The 12,971-nt window shown below is 42.0% G+C and overlaps 1 protein-coding gene across 2 annotated transcripts in view; it reads left to right on the top strand.

The window, feature by feature from the left end:
- KCNH1 (potassium voltage-gated channel subfamily H member 1) overlaps nt 1-12,971 on the top strand; it is a 422,730-nt gene that overhangs the window by 30,161 nt on the left and 379,598 nt on the right. For both annotated transcript variants that reach the window (XM_061185560.1, XM_061185559.1), the window contains exons 2-3: nt 4,984-5,107; nt 8,862-8,968. In XM_061185560.1, coding sequence (XP_061041543.1) covers nt 4,984-5,107; nt 8,862-8,968 — 231 coding nt within the window. The remainder of the gene's footprint in view (nt 1-4,983; nt 5,108-8,861; nt 8,969-12,971) is intronic.

The raw sequence follows: 12,971 nt of genomic DNA, 5'->3' as shown, positions 1-12,971 counted from the left end.
CTGTTTGCTAGTATTTTGTTGAGGATTTTTGCATCTATGTTCATCAGTGATATTGGCCTGTAGTTTTCTTTCTTTGTGACATCTTTGTCTGGTTTTGGTATCAGGGTGATGCTGGCCTTGTGGAATGAATTTGGGAGTGTTCCTCCCTCTGCTATATTTTGGAATAGTTTGAGAAGGATAGGTGTTAGCTCTTCTCTAAATGTTTGATAGAATTTGCCTGTGAAGCCATCTGGTCCTGGGCTTTTGTTTGCTGGAAGATTTTTAATAACAGTTTCAATTTCCGTGCTTGTGATTGGTCTGTTTTTATTTTCTATTTCTTCCTGGTTCAGCCTCGGAAGGTTGTGCTTTTCTAAGAATTTGTCCATTTTTTCCACGTTGTCCATTTTATTGGCATAGAGTTGCTTGTAGTAATCTCTCATGATCCTTTGTATTTCTGCAGTGTCAGTTGTTACTTCTCCTTTTTCATTCCTAATTCTATTGATTTGAGTCTTCTCCCTTTTTTTCTTGATGAGTCTGGCTAATCGTTTATCAATTTTGTTTATCTTCTCCAAGAACCAGCTTTTAGTTTTCTTGATCTTTGCTATTGTTTCCTTCATTTCTTTTTCATTTATTCCTGATCTGATCTTTATGATTTCTTTTCTTCTGCTAACTTGGGGTTTGTTTATTCTTCTTTCTCTAATTGCTTTAGGTGTGAGGTTAGGTTGTTTATTTGAGATGTTCTTGTTTCTGGAGGTAGGATTGTATTGCTATAAACTTCCCTTTTAGAACTGCTTTTGCTGCATCCCATAGGTTTTGGGTCATCGTGTTTTCATTGTCCTTTGTTTCTAGTTATTTTTTGATCTTCAGTGATCTCTTGGTTATTAAGTAGTGTATTGTTTAGCCTCCATGTATTTGTATTTTTTCCAGATATTTTTCCTGTAATTGATATCTAGTCTCATAGCATTGTGGTCGGAAAAGATACTTGATACAATTTCAATTTTCTTACTTTTACCAAGGCTTGATTTGTGACCCAAGATATGATCTATCCTGGAGAATGTTCCATGGGCACTTGAGAAGAAAGTGTATTCTGTTGTTTTTGGATGCAATGTCCTATAAATATCAATTAAGTCCGTCTTGTTTAATGTATCATTTAAAGCTTCTGTTTCCTTATTTATTTTCATTTTGGATGATCTGTCCATTTTGACTTGGTTGTAGAAATTGGAATTTAATAACGTGTTTACATGACAATGATGTGATATAGTATGATTTAGTTTCCCTTCCTGCACAGCTTTTGTTTTCTTTGATGTTTCTAGTTTTCTTTCCTGCCCCCCAAATTATATACATTTACTAAACTTTTTATGTTATTCCAGATAATCAAGAATATCATTAACTCCTGACCTTCTTTATCTCTAAATAACTTCTCTCCTGGAACTTCTGTTTTCTGAAGCATTCCGTATTGAATGTTTTCTATTAGCTTCCTTCCCTGCTTTCTGTATTTGGAGCCACTTTTTTTTCCTAGTTCCCATGTTGTCTTCTTTCTTGTATTACTCCCTTATTTTGCTGATACACATCCTCAAGTAACTTCCTAAGAAAGAATATATGGGTAATAAATTTCCCAGATCTTATCTGAAGATCACATCTGAAAATATTATTCTACCCTCAGATTTGATTGTTTAATTTAAAAAAAAAGTCTTCTGTCCTATTCTTGTATTGTTCTTTCTGGTGTTCTTATTAGGATGCATGCTGTTTTTCTTGATTGATCTTCTGTGTCTTATTTTTTTAATGTCTCTTTCTGTACTATACTCTGTGAGACTTTATTTTGTCTTCTAACATTTATGTTGAATTTTTAATTGTTACTCACTTTCAATTTACAGGAGCTCTTATTTACTTGTTCCCTTGTTCTCCTATGGGTCTTCCCCACCCCCACCCCCACCCAGCATCTTGTTTTTGTTTTATGGGTATATTATCACTTGAGTCTTTCTGAGGATACTAATTAGGTTTTTTTTTTTTTTAAGTTCTTCTTAAGAACTTAAGAGAGAGAGTTAAACTGACTAGACTTCATATGAACTGAGGGATAATTCAGTGAATGTTGTACTTCTTTTAAGGCTTAGTTACTCAGTTCAAGAAATGTGAGTTTTTTTAGGGAGAGAAGTCCAGCATGAAGGGTTAGCCTGTCTCCAGAATAAAGTCAGAGCTCCCTGATATTCAAGACCCTTTGCAGTCCAGTCTGCAGGCTCACCTCCTGCTCATTTGTCTTTTGGCTGCCCTGTGGGTACACCAGTCTGCTCTGTGTCCTGTGCTGCCCGACCTTTGCTCATGCTGGGTCCTCTGCCTGAAATTTTCTGTTCTTCCCACAGCCTCTTACGTTTACCAGAGACAGGCGTCATATTTTCAGTTCTCTATCTATTTTTGTGTCATCTGTGGCAGGTACGTTTTAGGCATTCAAAATGTTTAAGTGAATTTTACTCATCCTTCCAGATGAGAGCAACTTCCACTGTGACCACTCTGAGACAGAGTCCTTTACCTCCCTCGAACAGAGTTAAGCATTTCATGCCCTGTTTAGTTAGTTGTATGCAGGCCTATTTGTTCTGGTAAGTTCCTCGAGGGCATGGACCATACCTTGTCAAGCTGGATATCCCAAGGTTTTGCATTGTGCTTGATATCCAATGGGAACTTGAAGTATTTGTGCATATATGGGGAGAGACAGAGGGAAGGACTGGTTGTGTATTTTTACTAAAGGCATATTTATAAGATTAGCAGGTTTGCAGTTTCACTTCATGATGGTGCTATTTTCTGTTCCTTTTCAGTATATCAAAGCATTCCCAAGAGTACATTAAGAGTAACTTACTGTATTACTCATCACAATAGATATGTACACAGATGCATATCTTCAGCAAAGAGAAAGAAATTGAACAAATAAGAAGTGATAGGCACTCTGTAAATTTAGCCAGAGGTTAGAACTTTGAAGCTGTGCGTATTCGTAAAATGAATCCCTCTAGTTGAAGTCCCTGCTCAGACTGACAGTAAGCGTAGCTTCCATTGCTAATAAATAAGTAAGTAAGCTCTTCTTTCATTTTAATTCTACTACTTCCGACTGTGGAACCAATATTGTTGTTTTATCTGACGCTGAATCTCTGACCCTCTGAGGCTCAGGTTGGCTGCAAGTGCCGTAGCCCATGGGGTCAGCAGTGCCCACAGCACCACACTCAGGGGTTCTCAGTGAGGAGTCTTACTTCCAGTACACAGCTGAGCTCTGACTACTTGGAGTAAAAGGAAATTTTGAGTAGGAAATGAAGGAGCCACAACACCCACCTTAGACTGGGGAGCCACACGTAGGATCCCAGGTGGCCCTGAAGGCATCTGCAGGCTGGGTGAGGGATGCAGCCGTGCTCTCCCAGCAGGAAAGGGTGGATGAGCACCCCACCACCTGGTGACCATCTGCTAGTTCCCTCTCGTGTCCACTGTCAGAGGCTCAGGTGCGTGGGGTCCATCTGGCTGAGGTAAGGTCTCTCTTGGCGGGGTGGGGAGCCGCTGCTACAGCCCCTTTAGCTGTCAGCTTTCCTGGTGGCAGAAACCACCAAGCAGAGCCATCACCTTTCACCAAGATTGCTCACACTGGAAGGGGCTGCAGCAGATTGTGAGGGCACAGTGAGGTAGGGACCGTCCTTTTGGACCACCAGAAAGGAACAGGTATCCAGGTACGCTGTGTAGCTGGAGCACTGCAGAGAGTCTTCTCAAAGCTGGTGGCAGCTAAGCTGCCCACTCAAATCTAAAAGCTTTCGAATGTTTGCAAGTGTTAATAAACAAACCAAATGTTGGAAAAAAGAGTAGATTATGGTATTTAGCTATTCTTCCTGCCTCTCCTTCCTCTATTCCTTCCCACATAGGTAGGAAAGGATGGTTACCCATATTGTGCATAACCTGTAAATGCTGTACTAGGACAAAATTAACCTCCCAATTAAATGAGGACATTACATGTCACCATTATTCCACTCCACATAGTGTACATATATAAACAAAACCCCCTCTAGTTTACAACAAAAGAAGCGTCTGTATGTGTGTTCTTTCATTCCTTTTTTTGGTGGGGGGGAGGTGTGGAAGGGGTGATTATTCTGTGGAGAGGAGAGAGCCAAGCCAAAATAATGATTATATTTAAGTTCTGGATGTTATTTGCTTAAGGTCTTGAAAAGAAAAGAGGGACATTTGATTTCCTGAGCACAAAAGGTATTGAAGACTTTTGATCTTTAAAAATGTGGAAAGTGGTGAGAACACGCTAAACAGCCCAACATGTCTGGCTTACTTAATCCCTGCATCACAAGTGAATGGTGGGCCAGTGCTCCATGAAAGAGCTCTGAAATGTGCTTTCTATGGCTCCATGATTTCAAAATCAGTAAGAAAGTTTTTGTCGTTGCCAGCATCTTGATCAGGTTCTATGGAGCTCTAGCATTAGGAGGGTCTAGTCACTTCTTTACGGAGGGAAGGCTCTCTGGTGTGTGTATTCCAGGAGGCAACCTGCTGTCCCCTTGCCTTTTGAAGAAGGCCTTCTCCACCAAGGATCAGCAAATATTAATCAGGGTGAATAAGGCCAGTTTGTAGCTTCTGCCCGAAAGACTGACAGGACCAAGATGCTGGATGGAGCCCAGAAGAAATTACTTTTGGATTCTCTCTGGCTCCACATTACCAGCATAATCTCATGGAGATGAAAAATTAGGACTTTAGTATGTCTTATAGAAATCACTGGATTTCTGCCGAAAACGTTGGTTGGTTGGTTAAGCATGCTTCCTTTGGAGTACAGAAGCCTCAGCATTTGCATTCCAAATATTCAGTTCTAAAGCTCTGTTCTTCTGTATTCCTCAGAGGGCCATTTTGGAGGGAAACAAAAATACCTGGATTGGTTATTATTTATGTCCTCATTGAATCTCAACTAATGTCTTGCCTCATGTGCCCTTTTCTTTTCTCCTTCCCCTTCTTCTTCTTCTTCTTCTTTTTTTTTTTTTTTAACAGATACTAATTTTGTGTTGGGGAATGCCCAGATAGTGGACTGGCCCATCGTGTACAGCAATGATGGATTTTGCAAGCTGTCTGGCTATCACAGGGCGGAAGTGATGCAAAAAAGCAGTACCTGCAGGTATTTATGTTTGGGGTTCTGTTCAACACTCTATCATGGTATCTTTTTGGAAAGAGAAAATGGCTTACTCAGCTTGGGAATTTCCTTTCATGCAGCGTTCATTCAGGAATATTTATTGCACTATCATTTCTAGTTCACACATTGTACTGGGAAAATCAAAGAAGATCTAAAACATAGTCCCTACAACTAATGAATTTACAGTCAGTGAGATGGGAGAAAACCTAGAAAAACTCAGGAAAATCATTTTATCAATAAAATGTGAACTCAAAATTTTATGAGGCTTTAGATGGAAATTATGTGAAAGTTAGAAGATTAAATAAAATCAATGAAAATGAAATGGATGATTTTAGATGATTAAATTAATTTTAAAACATGTATGGCTGTTTTTTAAGAATAAACACCATGTTGGAGACAAGGGCCTTGTTCATAGGGCTTTTCATCAGAAAACGAGAAGAGAACCATGTCTTGCTGCCTTGCTGCTGTCACATCTCTCTCTGATCACTGACTCAAAGGCAGAAGCAAAGGGTGCTGTGCAGCTTGTGCATTTGGCAGGGTTACTAACCAAGCAGCGCCCTTGGGCCGTGGCACTAGAAAAGCTCTTTTAGAGCATCTTCAAGGTGTCGTGTGGAGCATGGACCCTGCGCTGCCCCAACAATGTCTTGGCTCCACAGCCTTTGGCTCCTCTCACTCCTCGCCTTCCTCAGAGTCTTCTGTCTTCAGTGGTGTTCGCATGCAGTGGAATCATTTTCCTAAACCTGCTACACCCAAAAGTGAACTCATCTCCAAAGGGTGGAAAAACCCATCTGACCCAGTCATAGCCTTTGGTTCTCAGAAGTTGCATTTTCTTGGTATTAAATCAGCCAAGTAACTCATTTGGTGAAAAGTATTAAATGTTTTGAAAATATTATCATTTTCTTAAATTTTAGGTTTTGGGGACTGGGAAATGGAAAATTTAAGATTCCCTCAAAGGAGAGGGGTGGGATGGGGGGGGAGGGATAGGGAGGGTGGGAGGGAGACACAAGAGGGAGGAGATATGGGGATATATGTATATGTAGAGCTGATTCACTTTGTTATAAAGCAGAAACTAACACACCATTGTAAAGCAATTATACTCTAATAAAGGTGTTAAAAAAAAAAAGATTCCCTCAAAGGTTTAAAAATTATGACTCAAGTATTATGATAGAATTCTCTTATATTCTTGGTGTGCTGTTATCCTCTTAAGTATATGTGTATCTGCATCTATGTCCCCATCTGTACGTGCACGTACACAATCAGAACACACTGGGAGAGTGAGCTTTGCTTTTTTGTGTGACTTGAGCAGCCTTTCCTTACCTTTCTTGCTTCTTATTGGCTATAATCAGACACTTTAAGAAAATCAGATAAGAGAACTGGATAATTTAGCCAACATTCTTTTACACACAACTCTAAGAAACTTATTTAATTCCCTGAAGGTGTCCCTTCTCTAGAAGGAAAGCAAACATGCCTTTGTGTTAGCCACATCCCTAATTGCTCAGGAGCCTTTTGGCTTATTTCTTGCATTGCAGGCATCTGAAATCTAATGTCCAGACAAAGGAAATTTACACCTACCACTAAAAACTACAACTTGAAAAAGTACATAAGAGTAAGGAAAGCTGGGCATAATTATGGCACTTCATTTATTTGAAGACTCCACTTTGCAGGGATTGGTTTTACCTTGTGAAGGAAATTGCCAGCCTATACACCATCACATAAGTTGAGGTCACTTATCTAGGAAATCCATTCAGAAAGGGAAAGTGGGAGGAAGCTAAAAAGGCCTTAGAGCAAAACCGGCTAAGTAAAATGGTTATAGAGCTTAAGTTTTTACCTCCTAGGAGAAAGAAATCCTCTTGTTCTCAGGCATGGCTAATTTAGTCTTGATCTATCCTTCTTTTTAAAGGTAATTCACCAAGCTCGGTTATCTGTTTTCCTGGTTTATAGACGAAGAACGCAGCCCCAAAGCAGAGTACTACATGAGATGGGCACACAGGGAACCACAGATAATAGCATCTCTCAGTGGGCTGGGAAGGGACGTGATAACAAAAGTGACACAGAATTCATAAAGTCAATAGCTAGAGCACTTTTCTTGCAGGGTGCTGGAAATTGGAAGCTCACAGTAAGCCCACGCCTGTTCCAGTATCAAGCTGAGCATGGCGCTTGACTTGGTGGTTCAGGAATTGTGCTTGATAACTTCTGAGGTTCTTGTTAGTTCTAAAATTCTGTGATTCTATGATTCAAGTCATCAAGAAAAAGCTAAATTGCACAGTTAGGTATGCGCAGTTTTAGAAGATGGGTTGTGTATTGTTTGGGAACCCACGCTGCTGCTTCTGTACATTACATAAGCCTTGAGGGCTGAGCATGGCTGTCCTTCCTTGTTGGTGTCGTCCTAAGGCCTGGGGTGGGCAGAGGACATGCTTGGGGGGTCCATGGGCAGCCTTTGTTGGAGGACTGGCTTTTCCAGCTCCACTGAGGGATGGTTTCTCTCCTCTCACGTTTTGTTAGTGTCGCTCAGCCTAGTTGTTGGGAATGTTATCCCATTCCTAGAGGGAAAAACCTTGGTCTTCAGACCATATTCAGTGTGCGGACCCAAGAAAATGGACAGTCCTGGCAGTTTTCCTGCCTCTGCTGAGAACCAGTATTAGTAGGCAGAAGCTTCTACTATCCAGAGGTTTTCTCTAATTTTTTTTCAGCCTGCTTATTTACCCTGTTAGTTTACTTTTCTCCAAATGTGAGGAGTGTGGAGATGTATTAGAAAGAATTTGTAGAATTTTATCATCTTGATTTATTCAACCTAGAGCTCTTTTTTCTTTTTTAGTGGTGGGGTAGGAAAAAGAGCTGCACAGACAGTGGCTGAATCTTCTGTTTGCTGAATCTTCTTTTCTTTCCTTAGCTACAGTATGTCTTGATGTTTAGAGCATCAAATTGTGCCCTTTTTCTTGTTTGGTTGGTGACCTTTTGTGGTTTTTTTCCTATTCTTTTGTTTAATTTGTTAGGAATTAGAAGAGGAAAAATCTGTGGTCCAAATTTATTCTGCCATCCTTCTCAGGACGTCTCTCAGAGTTGTATTTCTAAAATGCAGATCTCATTATGTAACTCTTTTGCCTGAAACCCTCCAGTGGCCCTCCCTGCATTGCTTTCGGGATAAAGTTTAAATGACTTCACCTGACCTGTAATGCCATGATCTCCTCCATGATCTGGCCCCTGCTTACCTCTCCATATTACCTGTTGCTAATTTTCCCCTTACTGTCTACATTCCAGACATACTGAACTGAACCGTATTCAGGTTCCAAAATTAACCTTCCTCTCACCTCTGCCTTTGCACATGCTTATCTTTTACCTAGAATGTTCCTTTCCCTCCTTTTCTCAGCAGATTTCCACCTGCTCTTTAGATCTCTTTTGTTCTTGCCTCTGGGAAGCCTTTTCTGACTACTCAGACAGTGCCCTGTGCCTATTCTTCGTGCTGTAATTCCTTATGTGTTGGTCATACTGTTCTCTAATCTACTGTTTTCTAGTGTGTCTCATTAGACTGTCAGTTTTGGGGGGACAGGGATAGAGTCTTGATTCCAGCTCAATCAATAAATTGTTTTTGATTGAACAAATGTTTTCATTGTGTGTGTGTGTGTGTGTGTGTGTTCCACAGTGCGTGGCACAGTGCTGGGTATAGAGCAGGTATGTAACAGATGCTTGTAGAATAATAAATACTTGTTCATCTAACTTGGGCTGTTTGGTTGCTTTGCAGTTTTATGTACGGGGAGCTGACTGATAAAGACACCATTGAAAAGGTGCGGCAAACGTTTGAGAACTATGAGATGAATTCCTTTGAAATTTTGATGTACAAGAAGAACAGTGAGTATTCAGACCATTCTGAACCATACCTTGATGTGCTTGGAAGAGTGAAATATCTCCTCTTTCTCTGTTGCTGTCTTAGGTTTTCTTTTCTCCCATCAGCTAAATGTTGTTCCTTGCAGCCAGTGTGTATGTTGGGGTAAATGGTATGGATTGATGAGTTACTGTTCTGCACAGGAGCATTTGTACTTGTCACTAACCAATTAAGACTTCTTGATCTCTTTTCTGCCCAGAGTTAGTGTTTTTCCTATTGGTTTCCTTATGTTGAGCTGTTGGCCTAAGGCACTTGTAGACTTTAAGGCTTCTTAGGTGGGGAGGGAAGAGGTGGGTTAGAATCTCTGCCCAGTTCACCTTTGTATCTATCTCCCTTTAGCACTTAGCACAGCGGGTAACACCAGTAGATGCCCAATTAGGAGTTTCTAAATAAAATTTTGTTTCCCTGGTGACCCCAGTTTTCTGTCAGAGACAGTATTAATCAGATTAATACTGTAATCACTGTTAGTCAAAATGTATTGTTAATTTGTATTTGTTTTGTGTATAATAACTTCCACAAGTATATTAATGAAGAATCTAGGTCAATAGCTATACACAAGTATAGAACTTGCTTTCTCTTAGCAGTTTCCTGTTGAAGGGAGATTAATTGTATTGGAAGTATGGAAAGTGGGCTGTATGGAAACATAGCAGTAGCAGGGCTGCAGAGGTGTTGAAGAGTGCTTTGTTTCTTTAATTTAATTTTTATTTATTTTTTTATTTCTGGCTGTGTTGGGTCTTCGTTGCTGTGCGCGGGCTTTCTCTAGTTGCATTGAGTGGGGGCTATTTATTCTTTGTTGCAGTGCGCGGGCTTCTCATTGCAGTGGCTTCTCTTGTTGCAGAGCACGGGCTCTAGGCATGCAGGCTTCAGTAGTTGTGGCATGCGGGCTTCAGTAGTTGTGGCTCGCGGGCTCTAGAGTGTAGGCTCAGTAGTTGTGGCACATGGGCTTAATTGCTCCACGGCATGTGGGATCTTCCCGGACCAGGGATCGAACCCGTGTCCCCTGCATTGTCAGGCAGATTCTTATCCACTGCGCCACCATGGAAGCCCGCGTGCTTTGTTTTTAAAAACACTATTTGGTTGTAAGGGATCCTGTTCTTTATATATAGGATTGAACTAAGTAGGTCATTGGTTCACTAGAACATTTCCAGAGTGGCCCAAGGTGGCGCGTTAGGATAAGTGTTTATTTTGGTGGCATTCAGGATGATATGTTTTGCTCTGGAAAGCAGTGGGCACATGTGGCTTTTACCTGGAAGGAGCTGGGACTTTTTTTCTGTCTGGAGTGTTGGTGCAGACAACTGAGAGGACTCTTTGCTTGGTGGCCATTGCAGACGCTGAGCTTAGAGATTAGCTTTGGGCATCAGCAACTCTGAGAGGGTTGGTCCTGCGCTTTCACACTAGAGTTGCTGCCTTGCTCCATTTCACCTCCTCAGCCAGTAGGTCTAGTTCCTACCTCAAGACCTACCCTAGTTCCTACCCTGAGACATTTTGCCAAATAAGCCTGAGAGGAATGAGGTGAAAGACTGTGACTGGCTCTGTGCCACCCCTTCCTCTACGGGGGACACAACTCAAAGCAACAGCTGTTCCCAGGAGCACGCCAGCAGTGCCTTCGCATGGGAGGAGGCGCTCTGCCGTGTGCCCAGAGCTAAGGGAGTGAGTTAAAGGTTTCCCACACTGGTAGCTTTGTGTCCTGAACAGTGTGGATTTCCCCACGTCACAGAATACTAATCAGGTAGGCGTATCACAAAGATAATGCCTTGCGTTTATATTTTGCTTCAGAGTTTTCAAGCTTCATTAGACTATGCATTTAACTTGCTCAAAGTCAACTATACATGTTGGGCATAAAAGGGAGAGAGAGGGAAACATAATTAAAACTGAATTAGTGATTCTACTTGCTATTCTCTTCAGTGGGCATGCACCCCATAGTGAGTATGAGATGGCAGGGGGGGATCTGCTGTTCCCTCAGCTGCCTCGGGGGCTGAAGGCCTCGTATTGTGAGTATCTCATCGCACTGCGGGTGATTCTGGTACTTCCGGTTCTGTACATTAGGTAGACATGGCCTAGGCATGGAAGCCAGTCAGTTCAACTGATGTTTTTTAGCAAAGAATTGGCATCTCTTCCCTCCCTGGAGGTTGTGGTGGGCTTATTGAGAGAGACACATGCCAGTCTCCAGAGTGGCATGTCAGCCTGGGCATGGACTCTACTTCATGGGTGATGTGAAGGCATTCTCAAGAGCAACTGTGGTCATATGCAACTTCTACCTTACCCTCTGATTTTAGAAAATACACTCTGTGGAAGGTATGACGCCACTTTATTTAAAAATGTTGAGGGAGCCCTGTGAAGTAGTCATGGCTGACGTTACGTATCTCCATTGTATAACAAGGTAAATTCCTCACCTAAGGTCATGCAGAGCCAGGACCTGGTTTCCAGTGCTTGCTCCATGGCTGTTCTTTCCAGACCGGGTTGGTTTTAGTCGGGGCACAAGGCAGGGCCACCACATATGGTGGTGCAGGCTATACCCTGCATGGGGGCAACCAGAAACCAGTTTGCTTGCTAGGTCCTCAGTGCACCCTGGCCTAGAATTGCATCTGTGCTGAGGGAGGAACTTCTTTTTCTAATTTGCACAAGGAAATCCAGTGGGCTGGCAGGGGTTTCGTCCAAGGCTAAGCCTGTACATAAAACATGAAGCAGAAATGGATGCAGATAGTGTTGGTTTCTTCCTAGGAACCGGTTCACTGTCCCCAACTCCTCCAAATCCACCCTCACCTGAGGAATTTAGAAACTTTACGTTATTTTTTAAGCCTGGGTATTTTACAGTTGCACCAAATTCTACGTTTTTGTTAATAGCTTTTTATTGACCAACCACAGGCATACCTCAGAGATATTGTAGGTTCGGTTCCGCAAATTTTTTGGTTTTCCAGTGCATGTAAAAGTTGTTATAGGGCTTCCCTGGTGGCACAGTGGTTGAGAATCTGCCTGCCAATACAAGGGACACGGGTTCGAGCCCTGGTCTGGGAAGATCCCACATGCCGCGGAGCAACTGGGCCCGTGAGCCACAATTACTGAGCCTGCGCATCTGGAGCCTGTGCTCCGCAACAAGAGAGGCCGCGATAGTGAAAGGCCCGCGCACCGCGATGAAGAGTGGCCCCCGCTTGCCACAACTAGAGAAAGCCCTCACACAGAAACGAAGACCCAACACAGCCAAAAATAAATAAATAAATAAAATTAAAAAAAAAAAAAGTTGTTATAGTGGTATACTGTAAACATAACTGTCTATTAAGTGTGCAGTAGCATTATGTCTATAAAAAAACAATGTGTATGCCTCAATTAAAATTAATTAATTAATTTTTTGCTAAAAAATGCTAATCATCATATGAGCCTTCAGTGAGTTGTAATCTTTTTGCTGTAGTGGGTTTGAAATGTTGTGAGAATTACCAAAATGTGACGCAGAGACATGAAGTGAACAAATGCTGTTGGAAAAATGGCGCCAATAGACTTGCTCGATGCAGGGTTGCTGCAGACCTTCAACTTGTTAAAAAAAAAATGTGGTGTCTGTGAAGCGCAATAAAGCGAGGTCTGACTATACTCTGTCAGACACTAGGCTTGCTCCTAGGAATGTGGTTACAAAAAGACAGACCCAGCCTCTACTCCCACAGCGTTTGCAGGGGTCGGGGGCAGCATCATAGTATAGAGCTGTAAGTGTTTTGATGGTGACATCACATGGGGGGTGTCCCTTCACCCTAACTTAGGAGGTCAGGGAAGGAAGTCTTCCTAGCAGGCAGGAAATTCATGCAGAAACTGAAGGATAGCGGGGAGTTAGGCAGAGAGAAGGGCAAAGAGTATCGCAGGCTGATGAAAGGCATGTGGAGAGGGCAATAGGGGAGAGCAGCACTGACATTTGAAGAGACCCAAAGCAGGGCTCCTCAGACTTTGACAGGATATATAACATCACCTGCAAATCAAACAAAATAT

Source organism: Eubalaena glacialis, chromosome 3 (assembly GCF_028564815.1).
Source record: "Eubalaena glacialis isolate mEubGla1 chromosome 3, mEubGla1.1.hap2.+ XY, whole genome shotgun sequence".
Classification (NCBI taxonomy): Eukaryota; Metazoa; Chordata; class Mammalia; order Artiodactyla; family Balaenidae; genus Eubalaena; species Eubalaena glacialis.
Note: the sequence above shows the minus strand (reverse complement) of the source record. Positions and strands in the feature narration are given on the sequence as shown.